At 35.8% G+C, this 20,107-nt stretch overlaps 1 protein-coding gene across 1 annotated transcript; it reads left to right on the forward strand.

The window, feature by feature from the left end:
* The first annotated feature begins 232 nt into the window (after positions 1-232).
* On the forward strand, positions 233-15,272 carry LOC121420413. The gene is made up of 8 exons (XM_041615040.1): positions 233-407; positions 6,104-6,253; positions 6,789-7,061; positions 7,909-8,421; positions 10,349-10,452; positions 11,408-11,587; positions 12,300-12,448; positions 13,571-15,272. Exons 1-8 carry the CDS (start codon positions 270-272, stop codon positions 13,618-13,620), a joined length of 1,557 nt encoding a protein of 518 aa, XP_041470974.1. The 5' UTR covers positions 233-269; the 3' UTR covers positions 13,621-15,272.
* Positions 15,273-20,107: the final 4,835 nt, after the last annotated feature.

The raw sequence follows: 20,107 nt of genomic DNA on the forward strand, positions 1-20,107 counted from the left end.
GTTTCTCAACAACGGAAGATTATGCTGCAATAAAATAATTGAATTGAATTTTTATTCACTAAATAGAAAAATATAATATTTTGAATCACATTTTTGAAAAATATAATTCGCTTGATATGTTTCTAAGTAATGTATTTTATCTCAGTTTAATAAAGAGACTGGAATTAAAGGTTGTGTAATCGATCTTTCGATCGATATGCGCTAAATTTGAAAACACAACATTCGAGTTTAACGTTTGCTTCGACTGCGCTGCTGGGTCGAATTAAAAAATGAATTCTAGACCGAAAAATAGTAAATTTCACCGCCAAACACAGCGGATCCTTGACAGACGACCGAATGAAATTGTTCCAGTTGGTGCTTGGGTTGAGCATTGTCCACAAAATGATAATGACGCATTCCCAGCCGTGGTAAGTTTGCATTTTTTGCGATGTTCCAGGTATAAACGGTACCGTACGGTACACGAGCTCCATCGGCATCGCACGGGGTCTGGTCGGGCCGGCCGCCGGGATGACTGGCGAGCCATGGCTGTGTTGGAAATGGGCCTTGGCCGGGGCTCGAGCAGATCCCATGTTTGAGTTGATTGATGTTTGGAACTTTGTCGGCATTATCGTGATATTAGGAACCACCGTTCACTTCATACAGCAGCGCTTTATTCATTCAGTCACATCATGCACGGTTCCCCATTTCCACCTCCATTCACTTTGTCACAAATGCGCGTACACAAATCTACGAGTGGTTCCCAAACAAAGGCCAAAACCACGATTTGGCCACTTTGTCTTTGGTTATTGACAGCAGGGCTCCACACTAATCCTTTTTTTCTACTGGTCCAACCTATTCATGTCGGACCAGTAGATACCCAGTTTTTCAAATTTTTACTGGTCCGAACCTAAATCTACTGGTCCCCCAAAATAAAGAAAACATTAAGAATAGGCGCAAGTTTATTTTTCTAGCCTTTCGTTACCCCCCCCCCCCAAAAAAAAATGAAGGAAATGAAGGACAAAAAGAAAGCAAGACAGAAATGAAGAAAGAAAGAAAGAATAAAAGAAAGGAAGAAAAAAGGTAAAGAAAGGATAGATGTGAAGGAAGAAAAAAAAGAAAGAACTAAAGAAGGAAAGGAAGGAATAAAGAAGAAACAAATATGAGAAAGAAAGAAAAAAAAAGAAATGAAGGAAGGAAATGAAGCAAGCAATACAGAAAGAAAGAACAAATCCAGAAAGTTGTAAAGGAAAGAAAGAAGCAATAAAAAGAAAGGGTAAAAGGAGAGATGGAAAGACGGACAAAAGAAAGAAAAGATTGAAAGAAGGAAGGAATTAAGGAAAGGTAAAATGATAGATAGAAGGAAAGAAATAAATAAAGGAAGGAAGGGAAGGAAAGAAGCAAGCAATTATAAAAAAAGAAAAGGTAAAAGAATAGATGAAAGGAATAAAAAAGAAAGACCAAGAGACAAAGAAAGGAAGGAATGAAAGAAAGGAGAGAAGGAAGCAAGCAGTCAAAAAAAAAAGAAAGTAAAGGTAAAAGGATATAATTAACAAAGGCAAAAAGGAAAGAACAAGACAGATAGAAGAAAAGAAGGAATGAATGTAAGAAAGAAAGGGCTGAGAAAAGAAATGGATGGAAGAAAGAAACAAAGAAAGTAACAAAGAATGAAGAAGGGGTAAAAAGAAGGAAGGAAAGAAAGGAAGAAGAGAAGAGATGAATATAGGATGGATGGACTCAAAAACTATAAAAGAAAAGATCAGAAAGAAAGAAAGGAAGAGAAAAAGGAAATAGAGAAAATATTTTATAAAAGGATAGAAAGAGAAAATGAATTAAAGAAAAAAGGGAAATTAAAAAAGAAAGACAGTAACCAAAAAAAATCAAGGGAAAAAAACAAAGAAAGATTAAGAAGGAAAGAAAGATAGGAAGAAAGCGAAAACTATTATCATAAATAATTTATCAGTTTCTTTTTGGCTCAATTAAAATAGCTATGAAAGAAAGTCAGATACCAAGTGTATCAACACACACATAAATGCATATGTGGGGCTATTATGTATTCAGACGATATCACCCGAAACCCGATCTGTTTGAACCAAAACAGAAGTGAAAATTTCTCCTTTTACTGCTTACAAATGACAGAGTTGCTCCAATTTTTAGGAAATATGGACATTATAAGAGCCTTTCATGAGTATGAACCTTGAATTTTGACAGTTCTGTGAGAGATTTCTGCCAGAGTTTAGCCAGGCTTCGTTCGTGCGGCCAGTGGAGAATTTGTGTGGCTGACTACATGTACACTGTATGCATGCTGTATAGTACTCTAGTAACACTTACGTGCGATTCATTCTGTGTGTATTCTGTGTGTGAATGGCAGAATTTAACGGGGGGAAATGGTTTGCTGTGAATTTGACCATTTCTGGAAAAGTTATTGGCCCAACAATGGTTTTTATTACTGGTCATGTCGGACCCTTAAATCTTGCTATTTTTGGAAAAATTACTGGCCCGACAATGATATTTTTTACTGGTCATGTCGGACCAGTAAATCTTCCAATTTCTGAAAATCTACTGGCCCGACAGCGATTTTTACCGGTCTGGGACCGTCGGACCGCCGCTAGTGTCGAGCCCTGTTGACAGTGAAAGCTTCTTCTTTCCTTGGTTTTGACTTTTGATGGAAACCAGTCAGAATTGACTAATTTTGCCTTAGGCAGCTTTCAGGAATATGATAAATGATACCTTCTTTCACTTTTCAGTTTCAAAAGTATTAATTTGAGTTAAATCTTATTCATTTTTTTCTTTTTGATTTTTAAACTATTTTTTTCATTTTCCCCTTTTCTCTCTTATTTTCAATAAATTAGACCTTTCTTCTTCTTTTGTTTCATATCTTTTCTTTTCATTTATCCTTTTCTTATATGTTTTTTTTTCATGTATTATAGGAGATCAGGGCCGGGCCAGGGGCCTGTTTCTTGAAATAGTCATTTTGAATTTCGCAATTACTTAAAAACGTAGAACCACTCTACGTAAGAACTAGCTTTGAGGACTCCATGATATTTTTTAATGTTATAGGCCTATACTTCTCATCATGGAGCCTTGAACTGCCTCCCATAGAGACAAAGATGAATTTTCCTAGGATGGACATCCATCTTTGTAGATAGAAATCACGTAAATTTTTTTGATTTTATTTATTTTTACACCTTCATACGCCTAATGCATATGAAGGTTAAAAAAGTTGGTTAATAAAAAGGTGAAAAATTGAAGGTTTCTTACCAGACAAATCTCATGTAGATCCCTCGATCCGTTTTGTCAACAAAGCAAATACAATAGGTCTGACCCTTGAACCGCTTTGTTATGACGTACCTTCGATTAGCAAAATGTTACAAAATGCCGTTTTGAAGAACAATTTATAGATAAAAATCATTGAACAAAAACTAAAATTTAATATTCAAGAATAAGCTACATGTACAAGTTTGTGCATGTTAGCTCCAATCTTTAACCTACCTAAATTTAACAAAAAATTATTAACTTTGTAAACCTCATATATTTTATAGTCTTGTATCATTGCAAAAAACTTTTTTCTATTTATGGTGTAGTGAAATTACAAGGCATGTACATTGTAAGGGCAAGAGTTACACTTTTGAAAAGATTGCGAAATCAAACATCACTAGGACACTAAAATTAGATGTAATTTATGCATGCTATAATAGATTAACATTTTTTTTGTTATGGATGTAAGCATTGATGTTCAAATAATACAACTGCAAACTACTAGGGTGATCCAATTTAGTATTGACTTTTTACACCATTTTATGTGCAGAAGGTCCAATTTGAGAAAAATGCATTTGAAAATTCAAATTGACATTGATATCAATCTATTAATTAGATATAAATTAGTCATTTTAAGAAAAATAAAAGTATTTTAGGATAAAATCATTATTTGACGGATGGGTATACCTATAACATGTTAAAGAAAAATTGAACATTTTTACCCTGTTCGTAAAATTGGACCACCTTATGACATGCGACCATTGTTGGCACCAAAAGGAGATTTATAATTTCCCTGTTTTGTTCCATATTTTTGAAAGACTGCTATGCATGAAGTCTTTTGTATATCATATGTTTACATAGGACTGTACATTACTTTGTAGTTGAGAGCTTTTTTCTTATAACCAAAAATGCTATTCAAATTTTTAAACAAAATTATTCCATGATAAAAGTGGAGAAAGTCAGAAAGATGAGAAAAAGGAGATGGGAGAAAAAATGAAGGTGGGCACAGATAGCAGAAAAGAAAAAGAAGATATAGTAAAGGAGAAGGGAATAATGGTCTGTCCGATGGTACCTGGTACGACTACATCCTCCTTGGCCTTGTTAACGGGGCAGTACTTGATGGTGTGGGCACGATCTCCGTTGGTGCCACAGAGCGGACAGGTGTAAGCTTAATATCGGGCAGGTAGTGATGTCATTCATTAAATTACATTTAACATTTATCTCATACATAATAACATCAATATTTACAATTATTCACAAATGAATTTACAAATCATGTCCAAATTACATCTAAATCAATTCACACAAGACTAAATAATTTCATAACTGACTGAATTAGAAAATATCAACACAATGCCAATCATACATAAAGGTTTCTAAATGACAATCGAGAGACAAACACCATGATAAAATGATTCCATCATTCATAAAATCCCCATAAAAATAACACAATAGTTACAATCGTCAAATTTCGACAACATTTCAAATTTACATCAGCATTAACTAAAAAGTAAATGACCATCCTACAAACCTCTTATCTCGACCCAATACCCCGGACCCAATCATAAAAGTTAAACGAGATGAACTTTCACTTCACTTTGTCTTTATCATGTTATCGCATGCATAAATTGACTTAATACAAATCGGATACCACATTAGAAATTTCTTGTAAAAATTATTAAAAACTAGTATCCAATTTATTAAAAATACACTTAACCACTGACAGAGCACCATTTTAAAAACATTCCCCGTCCGTCTCACACCCACAAACGCACACATAATGACAAAAATGCACCTATCACTATTCCAATTCATTGCTAGCCAATATAAATGAATATGCCCCATAGCAGTTATGATATAGAGGATATAAAATGGAAATATGTTTTAAGAGATACATTTTGCGATTTTACATGAAAATTTCACTTGATCAAGTCACCCAAACAAATTAAAATATCTGCTTTTTGGTTTTTCACATAAATCCCATTACAAATCATGCAATAAACACAAACTTTCAAGATATGTCTTTTGTCGATAACTTTTTAAAATCCAATCACTAAATTCAAAACATAAGTGCTTAAAATATGAGAATTTTATGAAGCTTAATTGTATGTAAAAATGTATTGTGACTGATAATGATAACTAATAATGTTAACATTATAATCACAATAACCTATAGTACATTTCTACAACCCATATCCGTTGTTATTTTTGTTGGTATTCAAATTTACAACATACATCAAATTCTGACATTTAGCATTGTACAAAATCTGTTTTATTATTGTACTTAACATTAATAATAATATGTGAATTAGATATATGTCTAAAATGTATGATTAGTTTATGTCAAATGATATTACACGTGATAATTTTAACATATTTTATTTCTTATGTTATAATGCATTTCTGCAACTCATATCTTTTAATTACTTTTCTTGCTATTAAAAATTACAACTAAAATCAAATTATGACGTTTAACATTGTACAAAATTTGTTTATTACTGTGTTTAACATTGGTGGTAATATGCGAATTCATTGTATGTAAGTTTAGGATGTTTTTAAGCAACTTAATTGCATGTAAAAATGTATTGTGAGTGATATTTAATGTGAAAATCACAAATTTTGAAGAAAAAAATGAATTGGAAAATTAAACTTTGTTTCAGGTTACCGTACTTATCTTTAGACCTATAGAATAATAACACTTATGTTTGCACTCCTTGTTGCTTTGTGCTCACTTTCCTGTTGAGGGAAAAATGTCATTTCCAGTTTCATCTTTCATTGCTACCTGCTCATCCTAATCTTGTGACCATTTGAATTTTATTTACATCTTTTTTATTTATTGCTAATACTGTACATTTTGTGTACCCGGAAGGTGTCAGCCCAATATGAGGAAGAACGCCTGCATTTGATACAAGCAGAGAAAGAAGCGAAGCTCGCAAAGTTCAGACAGGAAGTAAGGTCAAGGGTCAGGGAACTGCAATGGATTAAAAAACAGAAACAACTCCAAGAGTCTTTTCAAGCGGTGAGTGTTTTTATTGTATTTTTTTCACTTTAGGATCCTTCTGTATTTGCATCTGAAAACGGAGACCAACCTTGCTTCAACATTAAAAGGGTAAAAATAATGTAAAGAGTGTGGTGAAAGTTTGGAGAAACCAAAAAAGGCATACAAAAATGATGGCTGTTTGATTAAATGAATCACTATCTCAACTGGCTACTTAGTTTGTGACACCTGGTAGAAACAGTTAAGCATGAATTTGCAATTCTGTCTTATTATCTTTTACCCTGGGCGGTAATGAAGTTTTACCATACATTTTCCATAAACTTGTAAAGCTTACCTTGATGCATTGAGTCGTGAGTAAAGAAAAAAAGTGGATTTGGTCATTTACTTTTTTGAAATTAGGAAGCATTGCTTAAAATGGTAATGATATTGATTAAATCAAAAGTGTCATATACAAATGAATGATGACTAAAAAAGATGTGATATACAGTACATGTACATGTTGAAATTGAATTGAATTGAAAATTGTTTTCCTATCGTTTATATTCCTCTCACTCAGGTGAATTTGCAAGGTCGGGTCGTCCATCGCACTACACCCTCGGCCAACATCCTCTCTCATCGCAAAGACACCTGTATCTACCAGAATAGTGAGCCCCATGCCATAGGCCGGGATGCTCCCAAGCCGACCCCAGATGCCTGGGGGAGTGATGGACAAGGTGATAGGGGACTGGGTGTTGGGCAGCAGGTCAGAGAACAGGCTGGAATGACAAGGAGACTGGTGCAGAAGGCTAAGCGTGATTTGGCTGCCAAACAGCTGGCAATCAAGCCTAAGGTAAAGAATGCTCATACGGTATGAAGAATATTTTTATTCAATAGAACTGGTCAATACTCTCATACACTATAGTTTCACATGCATTCAATCCAGGTGAGTGATTCATAAAGCTGTTCAGAAAACTTAAGAATGATTTTAAGAACGACTAGTGATCTTTTCTTGTGGTAAATGGTATACACCAAACTGTTTGGTAGCTATGGTTTAGTGAGTAAGATAGGTTTGCCAGTCATTTCTAAAGTCGCTCTTAACTTTATACAAAACAGCTTTATTAAACGGGCCCCACAACATAAGAAAAACTATTGGTTATGGAGCAGTATTCCACATTGATTCCATCGATTATTATGTATGATCAATTTTAAACGCAGCCCCATGATGAATCGCTAAGCATTATGTTACGGGGCCCTTGGCAGTGTAGTGAAAGTTGTCAATATAGACAAGCTGCCATTCTCTGACTGCTACCATACTTGGTAACAGTAGGTGACCAGTGATTTTCAGCCAGTCAAAGGATATCTCTGAAATTGTCAGATCTGACAGGTCAGTTAGTGCTGACAACATTTGTAATACGGTCCTCGGGGGTGTGCCAAGCTCACAAAAATTACATACAGTACAATGTCGACCTTTTAGAAAAGCCATGTCTTGTGTACATGCACATGTAGGTATCACTTAAAATAAGATTTTTGTCAATGGCAATTCTTCGCATAGTTTGTGCTGGTAAAGTTAAAATTTAATGAAATTGAGAAGAATCGATTCTTGGTGCTCAATCTTGTACTGCAATACAGTTCATGTGACAAAGTCAGTTGTATCCCATTTCTCAATTTTCTTCGTGTTGGCTTTCATTACTTTGCAGATTGATCATCATAGTGTTCCAGGTGGTATATGGGATGCAACCTATGTAAACAAAGGTGATGGCAATCCAATGGATTCTACATCTAGGGTCACTGACCTTGAGACGACTGCAACCACTGAAAGTGATAAAAGACTTGTCCATGATGCTATAGAAGAAGGACTATATGATGAGAGCAGTGGCAGCGACCCACACCACCAGATCAGAGAAGCAGGAGAGCTTGCAAAGTCCAAGCATGTGACCTTTGCCCCCAGACTTCAGAGGTCACCTCACCAAAGTTCAAGAGTCAAAGGTCATTACCATGGACACGGGGACCAAGAAGACATGGGTGACCTTCAGGGTCTTCACCTTGAGACTGACTCGACAAACCTCGGAGTTGATCCACAGGAAGATATACCTTACAGCCATTACAATGGTGGTGGAGATGTCAAAGGTCATGTCGTAATGGCTGATGGGGTCAAGGGTCATGTGCCAGAGGTCAACCCAGGTGTGGTAGCTGAAGAGCTTAGAAGACAGGTGAGGGTTACATGTAACTGAGATGGGGTCATTGCTAAGCCATTAATACTACAATTCGCAAGGTTTTCACTTATTTGGTTTTCTTCAACAGGCACGGATCCAGTCCAGGGGGTAAAGGGGCACATGAGGCCCCCTCCCCTCTTTTTTGACATGATGCCGCTTTAGACCTTCCACAAGAAGCATGTATTCAGACTATAATGTGCAAAAAATTGTTTTTCTTTGCATTTTGCCGAGTCCAACAGGGTTGGGCTCAATTACTTTCTTCATTTGCAATTATGTAATTGAAGAAATGTTTAATTACTATTTTCAAATAAATTACATTTTTTTCAATTACATTCACCAATTACTTTTGTCAGTTACAATTTCAATTAATTTCTATAATAGTCATTCATGAATTCAATTTGTATTCTGTATCTACTAGCACCACCTATTTCAACATAATTCTAAGTTACAGAGAAGCTGACAAGATGGTTTCTGTTAAAGAGCACAGATTCTGCTTGTTACGCTTTTTGACCCCTGTTACATCTGAGAGATTCCCTACCTCGGGCCGGCCCGGGGCCTACCTCGGGTCGGAAAGAAATCAGATGTAAACATCCCAAACCTACCTCGGGCCACCTTTTAGCGAACCTACCCGAGACCACATCCAGAGGTAGTCTCGGGTAGGTATCGGGCGGCCCCGGTCCACCGATTCGTAGATGTAAACGCACACAAGCTTTCGAACCTATCTCGGTCCGTTCGCCAGCTGTCAAATTACGTCATAGCGCGCGCTATCCCCTCCCCAGCCCCGTCGTTCTTCGAATGTTTTTGCGGCATGCGACATGTGAATTGTGATTGATAAAGTCTTTGATTTGAGTGAAAAGAAGCATTTTAACCGTATCCTTTTCAAGTCGATCATATCTTCAACGACTGCTGGGATCATCAGCATTTCAGAATCTCGGTTAACTTCAATTAGCACGCGCGAATTATTCGGAGCCTAGATCGAGAGCGCCTTTTAAAGGTGTCAGCAATCGAATGCCGCTCGAAACAGTACAGATAGGGCGATAGGGGAGGGAATGAACACTGTGATGTAAACAGACCACATTTCGGACTCGGTCCGTTCGCGAAGCTAATCCATCAATAATCCAGTCAAGGTTGCAAGTGGACTCGGTCGGGTCTCGGGTAGGAAACTTTCAGATGTAACAGGGGTCTAAGATGCTGAAGCAGATAACATGAAAAAGGTCATTAATTAAATTGTACGTTAACTAATTTTATTGTGAAGTAATTGAATGTAATTAAAAGTAATCAACATTAATTGAAGTCAATTACATTTTTTTCAATTACAATTACAAATACTTTCCCTTTCAAAATTTCAAATACAATTACATGTATTCTAAAAAATGTAATTGATTATGTAATTGATCATGTACCTTGTAATTGAGCCCAACCCTGGAGTCTAACATACCAATTTTTGTGGTCCCAAGAATGCGTGCAGATATAATGTACTGTACTCATAATTGTGGTTGGATTTTTTACCAAAAGTTGACTGATAATTTCCTTGAAATGAAATATATTTTGATAATGATAATAATAATAATGGATGCTTAGAGGCGCTAATAACAAAAAGGTACCATAGCGCGTACAATGTATGAAAATAATTTAACATTTGCAATACTAACCACAATATTACAATATTCAAGATAAAAAGGGAAATTGATTATTGAGGAAAAGGGAAGATTTGAAGCCAAGAATATGGGAAGGATTTCTTATTGGAAGTGGGATGGTATTCCAAGTCTTGACAGCTGCTACAGCAAACCGTTTTTCGGTAGAGGAGAGTTTCGACAAGGGAATGCAAAGTCTGCATGTGTCAGTGAGAGAACAAAGGTTAGGAGAGGGTGAGTATACTTATTTTTGGTGAACTTACTTTACTCTTCACTTTTCTCTATGGCAGCATGGTATGCAGTTCTCAATGTACAGGAGACTCTACATGGACATTGAAAGGGAACAAGTCAGAGAGAACATGAGAAAGAAAACACATCAAAAGAAGATGCAGGAGTAAGTATAGAGATGCCATTCTTCAAGGTTTTTGCTTGATTTCAGGGGAGCATTTCATGAAACAAATAGTTGTAAGCATCTGAAATCGAAGCAACTGATTGGCTCAGAGCTAGTTTTTCGCTGGAAATCACTGACTTTGTTTCATGAAACACTCCCAGTCCTTTTCTGGATTGATATTGTTGATTGTCCAGTGCATATTGTGTGTTAACATAATCAAGCCTAATTTCAGGTACTAAACTGGGACCCATCTTACAAAGAGTTGCAATTGGTCCAATTAATCACAACTATGGAAAGCCAGCAACGCCAACATATAAAATGCATGTTCATAATATATTCTAGATATGACATATTGTCATACATCCATCGTTTTCTTAAAAATTCAGCATGCTTCTGTTTTTACAAAGGACATTTTGTAAATTTCCTGTACAGCAGACAAATATGTGACATAGATAGATTTCCACTTAGTTGAGGTCGATCGGATTAATCCTAACTCTGTAAGATAGGGCCCTGATTTGCATCCTGGGTCCTGTAACACAAAGGTAAGCGTTTAATCGCTAAATGAAATGGCCTATCACGATCATCGTTGCATGCGCATTTTGAGAATTCTAGGGCAACTTGGGCTGTCATCAGGGCAATGTTGCCCTCATAGTATATTTCTGATGCTGATTCAAAATCCTGCATCAAATTTTATCTCATCCGCCCCCCCCCCATTAGTCTGCAGGCACAGACCCTGATTGAAACTTTGAATAACAAGTATGTCTCCACGCAAAGACTAGCACGTACAAAACTTGCTGTTTCAATTCAGGAGGGCATTCAGTACACGACGCATGAGTAGGCTGCAATTCAGACCCTTTACTCGAGTGAAGGGTTTGCACAGCAGACTACCCCCCCCATCTACATGTAGCTTGTATTATAGGCACGTGTGGCAATAAAACTTTTGAATTTTATTTTGCAGGTTGAAGAAAGCCAAGGAGCAGGAGAGACAGGAGGTAGAGCACCAATCACATCTGATGAGTCACCCTCCTGACATCATGAGAGAGACGGACTACGATAGGAAACAGAGAGAAGCAGAAGAAGCTGAAGAAATTCACAGGATACAGACCAGACTGAGACAGAAGAACAAAGAAACAAAGAGGTATGGATGTAGCGGTCGAGATTAAGTAGACTGTCAAGCTTCAGTTCTCACTGGGAGTGTTATGTTGATGACAGTGTGATCATGATGGGGAGATAACAGTGGTAACGGCGCTGTCACCTAGTGCTGTTTTGTCGTATTGCAGACTCAAAATGAACAATTTTATATCGGCTAGAACTATCGATAACTACATGTAGATATGTTCGTAAACCAACTGAAGAAGAAATGAAAGAGTCATGTAAATATTCATGGATGGCATCAAAGCAGGATTATTGTACAGGGCTTCGGATTTAACCTTAACTACATGTAAAGTAGTTGCAGTAAGCAATCATTTTTTTAACTGAAGGTTAATTGTTAAAATATTGTAGGTCTCCCCAAGTTTATCAAACTAAAGTTCTGTGAAAAAGTGGAATCTATGGTGAAAGGCAATACACTTAATCATGTCTATCTTGCAGAAAATGCCATGATAGTATTTTCTATTTCTCCGAGAGTAGAATCGTGGATTCATTGGGAAAATACTTTCTTAGGTGGTCATTTTGGGTTTCTTTTCTTACTCTTGTTGATGTTGAAGAGGTTCATCGTGGTGAAGGATTGAGTAGAAGGAATAACCAGTTGATACCAGTTATTTCTTCTACTTACCTCTTGTGTTGTTGCCACAGCTACAGTACATGTAGAATTTACTTTTGAAATTGACTTTGTGTGTATAATTCTACAGGTTTATCCATGCACTGCGAGCAATGATGAAGGAGCGTATCAAGTTATTAGGCATCACTCCTCCACCCCTGTGTGCCTGTGGACCATCTGTATGGGATGCTAATCCTGAGACGTGTGCTAATAACTGCATCTTCTACAAGAATCCTAAAGGTATGACAGTTATGAATGGTTGATAATAATAATAATAATATAGGGTATTTATATTGTGCACATATCCACCCCGTTAGGTGCTCAAGGCGCTCCTATATTACCCGGCTAAGCTAGGCGTTCATAGCGCACACAGCTTTTTAAGGAATTACTTCCTACCGGTACCCATTTACCTCACCTGGGTTGAGTGCAGCACATTGTGGATCAGTTTCTTGCTGAAGGAAATTACGCCATGGCTGGGATTCAAACCCACGACCCTCTGTTTCAAAGTCCGAAGACTAATCCACCGGGCCACAACGCTCCACTATATGTCAATTATAAATGGTTGAGTCAGTATCTTTTTTTTACTCGTGTCAGAGGTTCTTTATTCATTCAATTGCCAGCATGTATTAACATCCAGGGTCTTAGAGACAACATCCGAGATGACTTCGAAAAGAATCTCATAGTTGAATTCATGCCATACATAGAATAACTGTTGTATGGTTTACCTTGAAAATTAGTAATCATATACATCAAATAGATTGCATATTGAGCATACACAAGGACTGTGTTTATATCGGTTGCTTTTTCATGTGTGAAATCAAAACCAATTGTTAATAATTTTTTGTTTGATATAATTTTCCTTTAAACATTAAATCAATCAAATCCACAATACGTTTCCAGAAAGGCTTTACGCTTGGGCATTCTAAAACAAAAGATACAGTATCAGTTTGATCCAGTCTTTTATTTCTTTTGTTTTGTTTCATCATACCAATGTATGTATTGCCATGATGGCACTCGGGGTCTGCCTCGTCAAGATGTTTCGGTCTTTGGCATTTTCCCAAATTTCATTTTGTATTTATGTATATTAAATTACTTTGTTTCCAATTATGTATTTCTCTGATATTGTATCTTGTGTTTTTATTAAAATGAATTTGAATAAATTGAATTGAATTGAATAATTGCAATGGTTAACATTAAAACATAATGTATGAAGCGCTATACAGATGTTACTATTGTTATTAGTTCACTATTTTTAGGTAGATTTGATTTGAATCTGCAATTAAAAAAGAAAAGAAAGTATTTATGATTCTGTTTTAGTTCTCATGTAATCAAACTTTTCATCACTTTTGTTCTCCATTTCAGCTTATGCCAAGGCACTTGCATCTATCCTCACACTCAATGATACGGGGTGAATACTGGATGCAACCCTCACCATGACATGTGGCTATCTTCATTCAAAGTCTGTAAGTGTAATTGCAAGTGGCTTTGATAGAAGGTTATTCCTTGATTTTTTTTAAATCAAGATTTATATTTTTGACATCATAGAATGAAAAAGTGAAAATTATGAAAGGTCACTCATCAAAACAGCATCTTGATGGTAAAGGCCAAGCTGGTATACAACAATTACCTGGGAAACATTTTACATCTAGGTTAATCAGTCATTACTGAAGATCGACGGCAATCTGCTACCATATGTGACAGAAGAACATTCGGTCGTTTGTTCAAGAATAATTTTTTTTTCTAAATACCTTAATCAATAAAAGCATGTTAAAACAATCATGAAATGTCCATCCTGAAAACAACGTGAAGCTCTCGTTATTGAAGATCTAGGACAATCTGACAATGCAACTGCAGCTCTCTTTGATAGAAGGTCATTCCCTTATGTTTGTTTGAGAATTGTATTTTTTGATAGATCCTACACTGTAGCATAGTTTCTGTAAAGGGATTAGTTTTCTTTGTGTTTTCTTCCAATTCAAGAACACAAGCCAGGTCATTGCTCTGGCATTCAGGTTTCTTAATAACTGATGCGCATACCATGTTATGTGCATGGCAAGCCGCTTTGAAAACAAAAATGAATAAAACATCTTTTTTTTTCATAAATTGTGTCGAATTTGTAGACTTCATGTATGTTGTTTACTTAAAATTATAGCAGTTTTAGGGCCAATCATTAAAGGCGTCATTCAAAAGCTTGCCAGGAGGCCCCTTACACCATGCCATTATGTTGTATGCTTTGCTCGCTATGCATGTTGCATAAAGGAACCGTACAAATTACTGATAGCAAATGCAGCACTTTAAATAAAACTGATTTAGAACTCTTTCTCTATGAAAAGGGACTTTAGTATAAATGTGACCTACCACTCCAAAACCACCAATAAGTCCCCAGGTAAGGTTCTCTGTAAAAAGCCAAAATATTAATCTAGTATCCAAAAACCAAAAATAAAAGCTAACCAAAAAATAAGATAATAAAAGCTTATCTGAAAGAGCAATTCTTCCTCTTCATACTGTGAAAATTTGCATTCGTAAAGTTGAATACGAGAAAAGATAACAAGAGTTTCTAGGACACTACTTTTTCTGACTGCCTGGAAGTTTCACTGAGATTACATGTATGTACATCTCATGCTTGAGTGAACCCCAAACTTCAAACCCTGTTTTCTCCTTATGTTTTGTTTTTTAGCTCTTGCTGAATTTCTCTGCATTCAATTAATTACTTGCAGTGGTTATTAATTATTGGTCAATTTTAACATATTATATATCACTTCAAAGCTTAAGAAGTGAATTTTCAAGCTCAATAAAATATCAATATTCATTTTGATTGACTTACTGTTGGTTTTGGGGTGGAAGGTCACAAATGCATTATCTGTCATTGCTTGAGCCCTCTACACCACTAGGCATATAAAGAATACATTTGCATGTAATCCCATACCCCCTATTTTAATTTTGATTTTAATTTTGTATTTGTTAGCAAACAGCATATACAGTTGAGGCCAGTAGTTCACATACACTTAGGAAATTCAAAGAAGAGTTGACACTTAACCCTATCTAGGCCGGGGTATTTTGGGAGTTCCTATGGCCGGGGGGGGGGCCTCCCAGGCCCCCCCCTAAGATCTCGGCCGTCGACCGCGCGATCGCGCCGAAAATTGGCACGCGGGTTGCCTGGGACATAATCTACAAGATTGTATAGTAATTTATTTCATGCGAATCGCTATGAAGTGATTATGCTAATTTATGCGTAATTAGTATGCGAAATCATACTTTTTCCTCTAACTCCCTAAATAAAGCTCCAAATGTACTAATTTTTGGTATAGAAACTCTTTGTGGTATCCTTAGAAAATGTACATGAAAACAATTGGGATATCAAGTCATTTTATTATGTATTATATTGTTTTTCGCAATTTCTTATGTATTTCCTTGTTTTTTTGACCTTTTGTTTTTCATTGTTTTTTCAATGAAATTTGTTGGGGACTCTTCTGTGATCATAAAAAGCATAAAATGAATACATTTAGACTAGCAAAACTAAAAATAATCATACATTTATGAATTTTGGTTGAAAACACAATTTGCATTGACTTTGTACACGAAATCACGTTTTTGAGCAATTTTCAGTCTGACATGCACTTACATAATGTTGCGTAATTTCGGAACCATGTACCCGGGTGACGCAAAATTGGTCTCAAAAGTTGCGCAAGACTTGAAAGTAAAAAGTCAGCGAGCGGCGCGGTCAAAAAATTTTGCACGGCGAAAATATCACGCGATTCGTTGAGGGGGGCCTCCGAGGCCCCCCCCCCCCGGCCTAGATAGGGTTAAACATCATAAATTTACTATATCTTATAAAATATTGTGCTATCATGACGAATTTGATATCAAACAAATGAGTATATTTGAAAATATAACAAACGATAGAATATTTTTGGCACAAATTTTACATTTTTTTAACTTCAAAGAAAATTCCACCTGAAATGTACTTTAATCTCATCCCAATCATGTGATACCAGTTGATACCAAATTTGTCATGTTAGTATATTTATGAAGATATAGTAAATTGTACGATGTTTGGCAAGCCAACAAATTTCACTGAATTCCATGGGTGTATGCAAACTTTTGGCCTCAATTGTACATACCTGTTTAATAAGACAAGTATTGTGATGTGAAGTGCGTCTCTTTTGTAACTGCCAAAATTGGAAATTTGTAAAATAAAGCTACAAAAGCAACATAAAATCTATAATGATCTTGTTATGTTGTTTGTTTGAGCCTTGGAACTTTGTGTCATTCTATTCATGTATGGAACCACGTACATGGGTATTACAAATTTGGTCATTATAGATACAGATGCCAAAGGTAGCCAGAGATTGCGTAACATCACGAAAACTTCCCAGGTTACAAAGTCACATAGATAATACCCCTATTCTAGTAAAGTTAAAGAATGTTCGCAGTTCGAATGGAAAAATACAGATAACAGACATGGTAATGATATGCTGATGATGATGATGGTGATGATGAGGATGATGGTGGTGATAATGATGATGGTGATGATGATGATGTGGGTGATGATGATGATGATGATGGTGATGATGATGATGATGAGGGTGATGATAAAGATGATGGAGATGATGATGATGGTGATGAAGATGATGGTGAGGGTGATGATGAAGATGATGAGGGTGATGATGATGATGAATCGTGAAGCTGATGATGGTGGTAGTGATGATGAGGATGATTGTGATGATGATACTGAAGACGATGAATGTGATGATTATAGTGGTAATGATGAGATAATGTAGGGGGGAGGGGAGACTGCCCGTTTACCCTTCTCTCTAACAATCCACTCATCTGTTTCATCTCCCTTGATCCTTTCTCACCTCTCCCAGATACCCCTCTTTATCTTTTTTGTATCCCTCTTCTCCACCCCCTCCCATCCCCTCCACTCTAATCCTAATTTTTTCTTCCTCCTGTCACTCTTCCCTTTACTCCCCTCCCTTCTCAAGTATCCTTTGGATGAGAAATTGAATTGCAATCAAATTCCATACAATCTCCTATTAACTTGATCAATTATTTTTAGACATCATTGTATTGGTCCAATACAAGATACAAGATTTTACTATCAGTCTTATACAAGAAATATGGCACTTTTTATTACCGATATATCTCAAAATTGAAATAAAAATGATTTGGCTCAGAAAAAGCTAGATTTTAGAGTTAACACATAGGTAGCAACCGACTTTTGCCTAGAAAGAGTCCTCTCCAGGAATTAAAAGACTGTTTACAGACAATCTGAGGTTGCTAACATTGTATTTCTAAAATACAACTCTTTTGTAAGCTGTTTTTTTTTTTTGAGATGTAAAAGATTTTAACAACCCAGCAACATGAGATAATCTCATAATGGCGTTACAGTACACAATTTTTTTCTCTCTTCATTCTATTACCACACTACCTTTATAATTTCAACACAAGAAAACCACTTTTCAATCAAAACAAATAAATTACTGATTAAATCTTTTTATTTTCGAAAGAACACATCCAATATCCGCTATCATTAAGTTATACAATTACAATTCCATTCTTTTCTTTTTTGATGAATAATGGTTTTTAGCAAAGGACAAATTTCATTCATATTACAAAATGGCTGCAAGAAAATGGCTATGATTATTTCTGTATCAAGGTTAACACTATGTATTACTTCCAACACTTATCACACTATTCATATGTTTATATATCTTGCTGAACTAAGTTCTTAGAACATAAAACTTTCAAGCATTTCTTTTGCAACATACCCTCCCTTTTGTCTTTGATGTTACTTACCATAAACACACAAACACTGATATGTTTAACATCTGGGCCCCGTCTTACAAAGAGGTACGATTGATCCAATCAATTGCAACTATGGACAGCCAGCAACGTCAACATAGGAAATACATGCTTGTTCAAAATATTTTCTATGATATTGATATATATTCATGCATTCATTGTTTTCTTGAAAATTCACTGTGCTTCTCTTTGTTTATAAAGACATTGTGCACATTTTCTGTAGAAAAAATTATGACACTGATGGATTTTCTATTCAGTTAACTAATCGGATCAATCGTAACTCTTTGTAAGACAGGGCCCTGTACTTTTTTCACTGTACTTTTTATATAAATCTACTTTGTACAATATTCTTCACATTGAAATGGAAATAAATAAATCAGACATCATACATTAAAAAAAATCAAACATGCACAAATTTTACCATGTGCTTTACTTACAAGGTTCATTCCACATAAAAATGAAATATTGTTATTTATAACATTGAGAACCACAAAAAAAGTACAAAACGAATTGCAATACATAAAAACAAAACTATGAACTCAGAAACATTTCCTGCTCACATTAATTTTGTCAGTACCAGGCATATGCATTAGCATGTTTAAAAAAAATTACTTAGCCTGCATCAAACCTTTACATTGTAAGCTGAATATTGCTGTGTTAACCAAAAACATCAATACGCACCTTAGTGGCAACAGTGATACACACATTACTTCCTCACTCAACATTCACAGGCCTCTAACATTGAAATTCCTGGGGCCGGTTTCATAAAATCTGTTATAACAACCAATTTGAAATAACAGTTTAAAGCTACTGAAATAATTCAATTTGATTGGTTGATCATAAACTTGATATAGAAACTGTGTATTTGTTTTCAAATAATAATTGAAGACAGTCATTTTTCCTCATTTTTAAATTTGCCGTTTTTGTACTTCTCTTTACTTTTATGTCTCACTCCCTTTTTTTTTCATTCAATTCAAATTTATTTCCACAATCAGAAATATACGTATATATAAATCATTGACATTAAATGATATATTACACGTGGAGGGGTCAAAGAAAGCATAACTGCTTGTATAAATTGGCCCCTAAGCGCCTTGAGCATTTAATCAAAATGGAAAAGACGCTATATAAATCATATGTATTATTATTATTATGAAACGAACCCCAGGAGGGGCAAATAAGAATACCTTCAAAATCAAATTAAAATTTGAATTGAATGATTACCAATCAAAATTAGAAATGCCAAGAATTGCAGCAATCTTTGTATGCAGCGATAAGGGAGAGCTCACAGTCAATGGAATTTTTGAATAGTCTAGCCCAGCTAGTTTTATACACACAACATTTACAAACAAAAACACAAATTTAGATTTAGAATCTTCATAGCATGCAAGTAACGCACTAAAAGTACGAGATCGCATGGTTCATAGGGATTTCACTCATCAGTGCTATATCTATTTACAAACATTGGATGGACATTCCTCACAGGCATAAGTATGTGATAATACAATTAACACATTGTTTCTTTAAGAAAATCATCTTAATTCCAGCTGGTATTTGATTCATCCAGTCAACGAGGTCTCTAAAGGCATGGTCACACCGCCCGAGCGTTGTTGGAGCGGTCGTGGAGCGGAGAAAAAAAATCACCGCTCGCTCCCGTTCACCATTTTCGATTTTGATTGTTTTTTATTTTTTCCCCAATTTTGTGAGCGAAATTCGATCCCCTCTCCATACCGCTCCAACAACGCTCGGGCGGTGTGACCATGCCATTTGAAGCCTGGCAACCCACATTCTTTTCAACATCATTATTTAGTTCATTTTGTTGTAAAGACCTTTTAAACAAAATGGCTACTAAAAAGAAGGGTTGTATGGTGGTGAATTCAGAGAGTATCCCAAGTAAAAGAAAGAGAATAAATGTCAATACGATATTGCATTTCCGGTCACACTTCGTAATTCCGAAGGTTCGTAATTCCGAAACACGTAAATTGCCTACATCTCGATGTTCGTTAATCAGAAAACGTAAAAGGGTTCGTTAATCCGAACATTTGTGGCGTAATTCCAAAGGTTCGTTTGTCTGAAAACAAAATGAACAACGAACCT

This window comes from Lytechinus variegatus, chromosome 8 (genome assembly GCF_018143015.1).
Source record: "Lytechinus variegatus isolate NC3 chromosome 8, Lvar_3.0, whole genome shotgun sequence".
Lineage (NCBI taxonomy): Eukaryota > Metazoa > Echinodermata > Echinoidea > Temnopleuroida > Toxopneustidae > Lytechinus > Lytechinus variegatus.

What these genes read in the sequence shown, in the direction of transcription:
- LOC121420413 (XM_041615040.1), top strand. Translation starts at nt 270, where the DNA reads ATGAATTCTAGACCGAAAAATAGTAAATTTCACCGCCAAACACAGCGG. An exon ending in ATGACGCATTCCCAGCCGTG is followed by an intron (nt 408 to 6,103) that starts GTAAGTTTGCAT and finishes TGTACCCGGAAG; the next exon opens with GTGTCAGCCCAATATGAGGA. An exon ending in CATCAAAAGAAGATGCAGGA is followed by an intron (nt 10,453 to 11,407) that starts GTAAGTATAGAG and finishes TTTATTTTGCAG; the next exon opens with GTTGAAGAAAGCCAAGGAGC.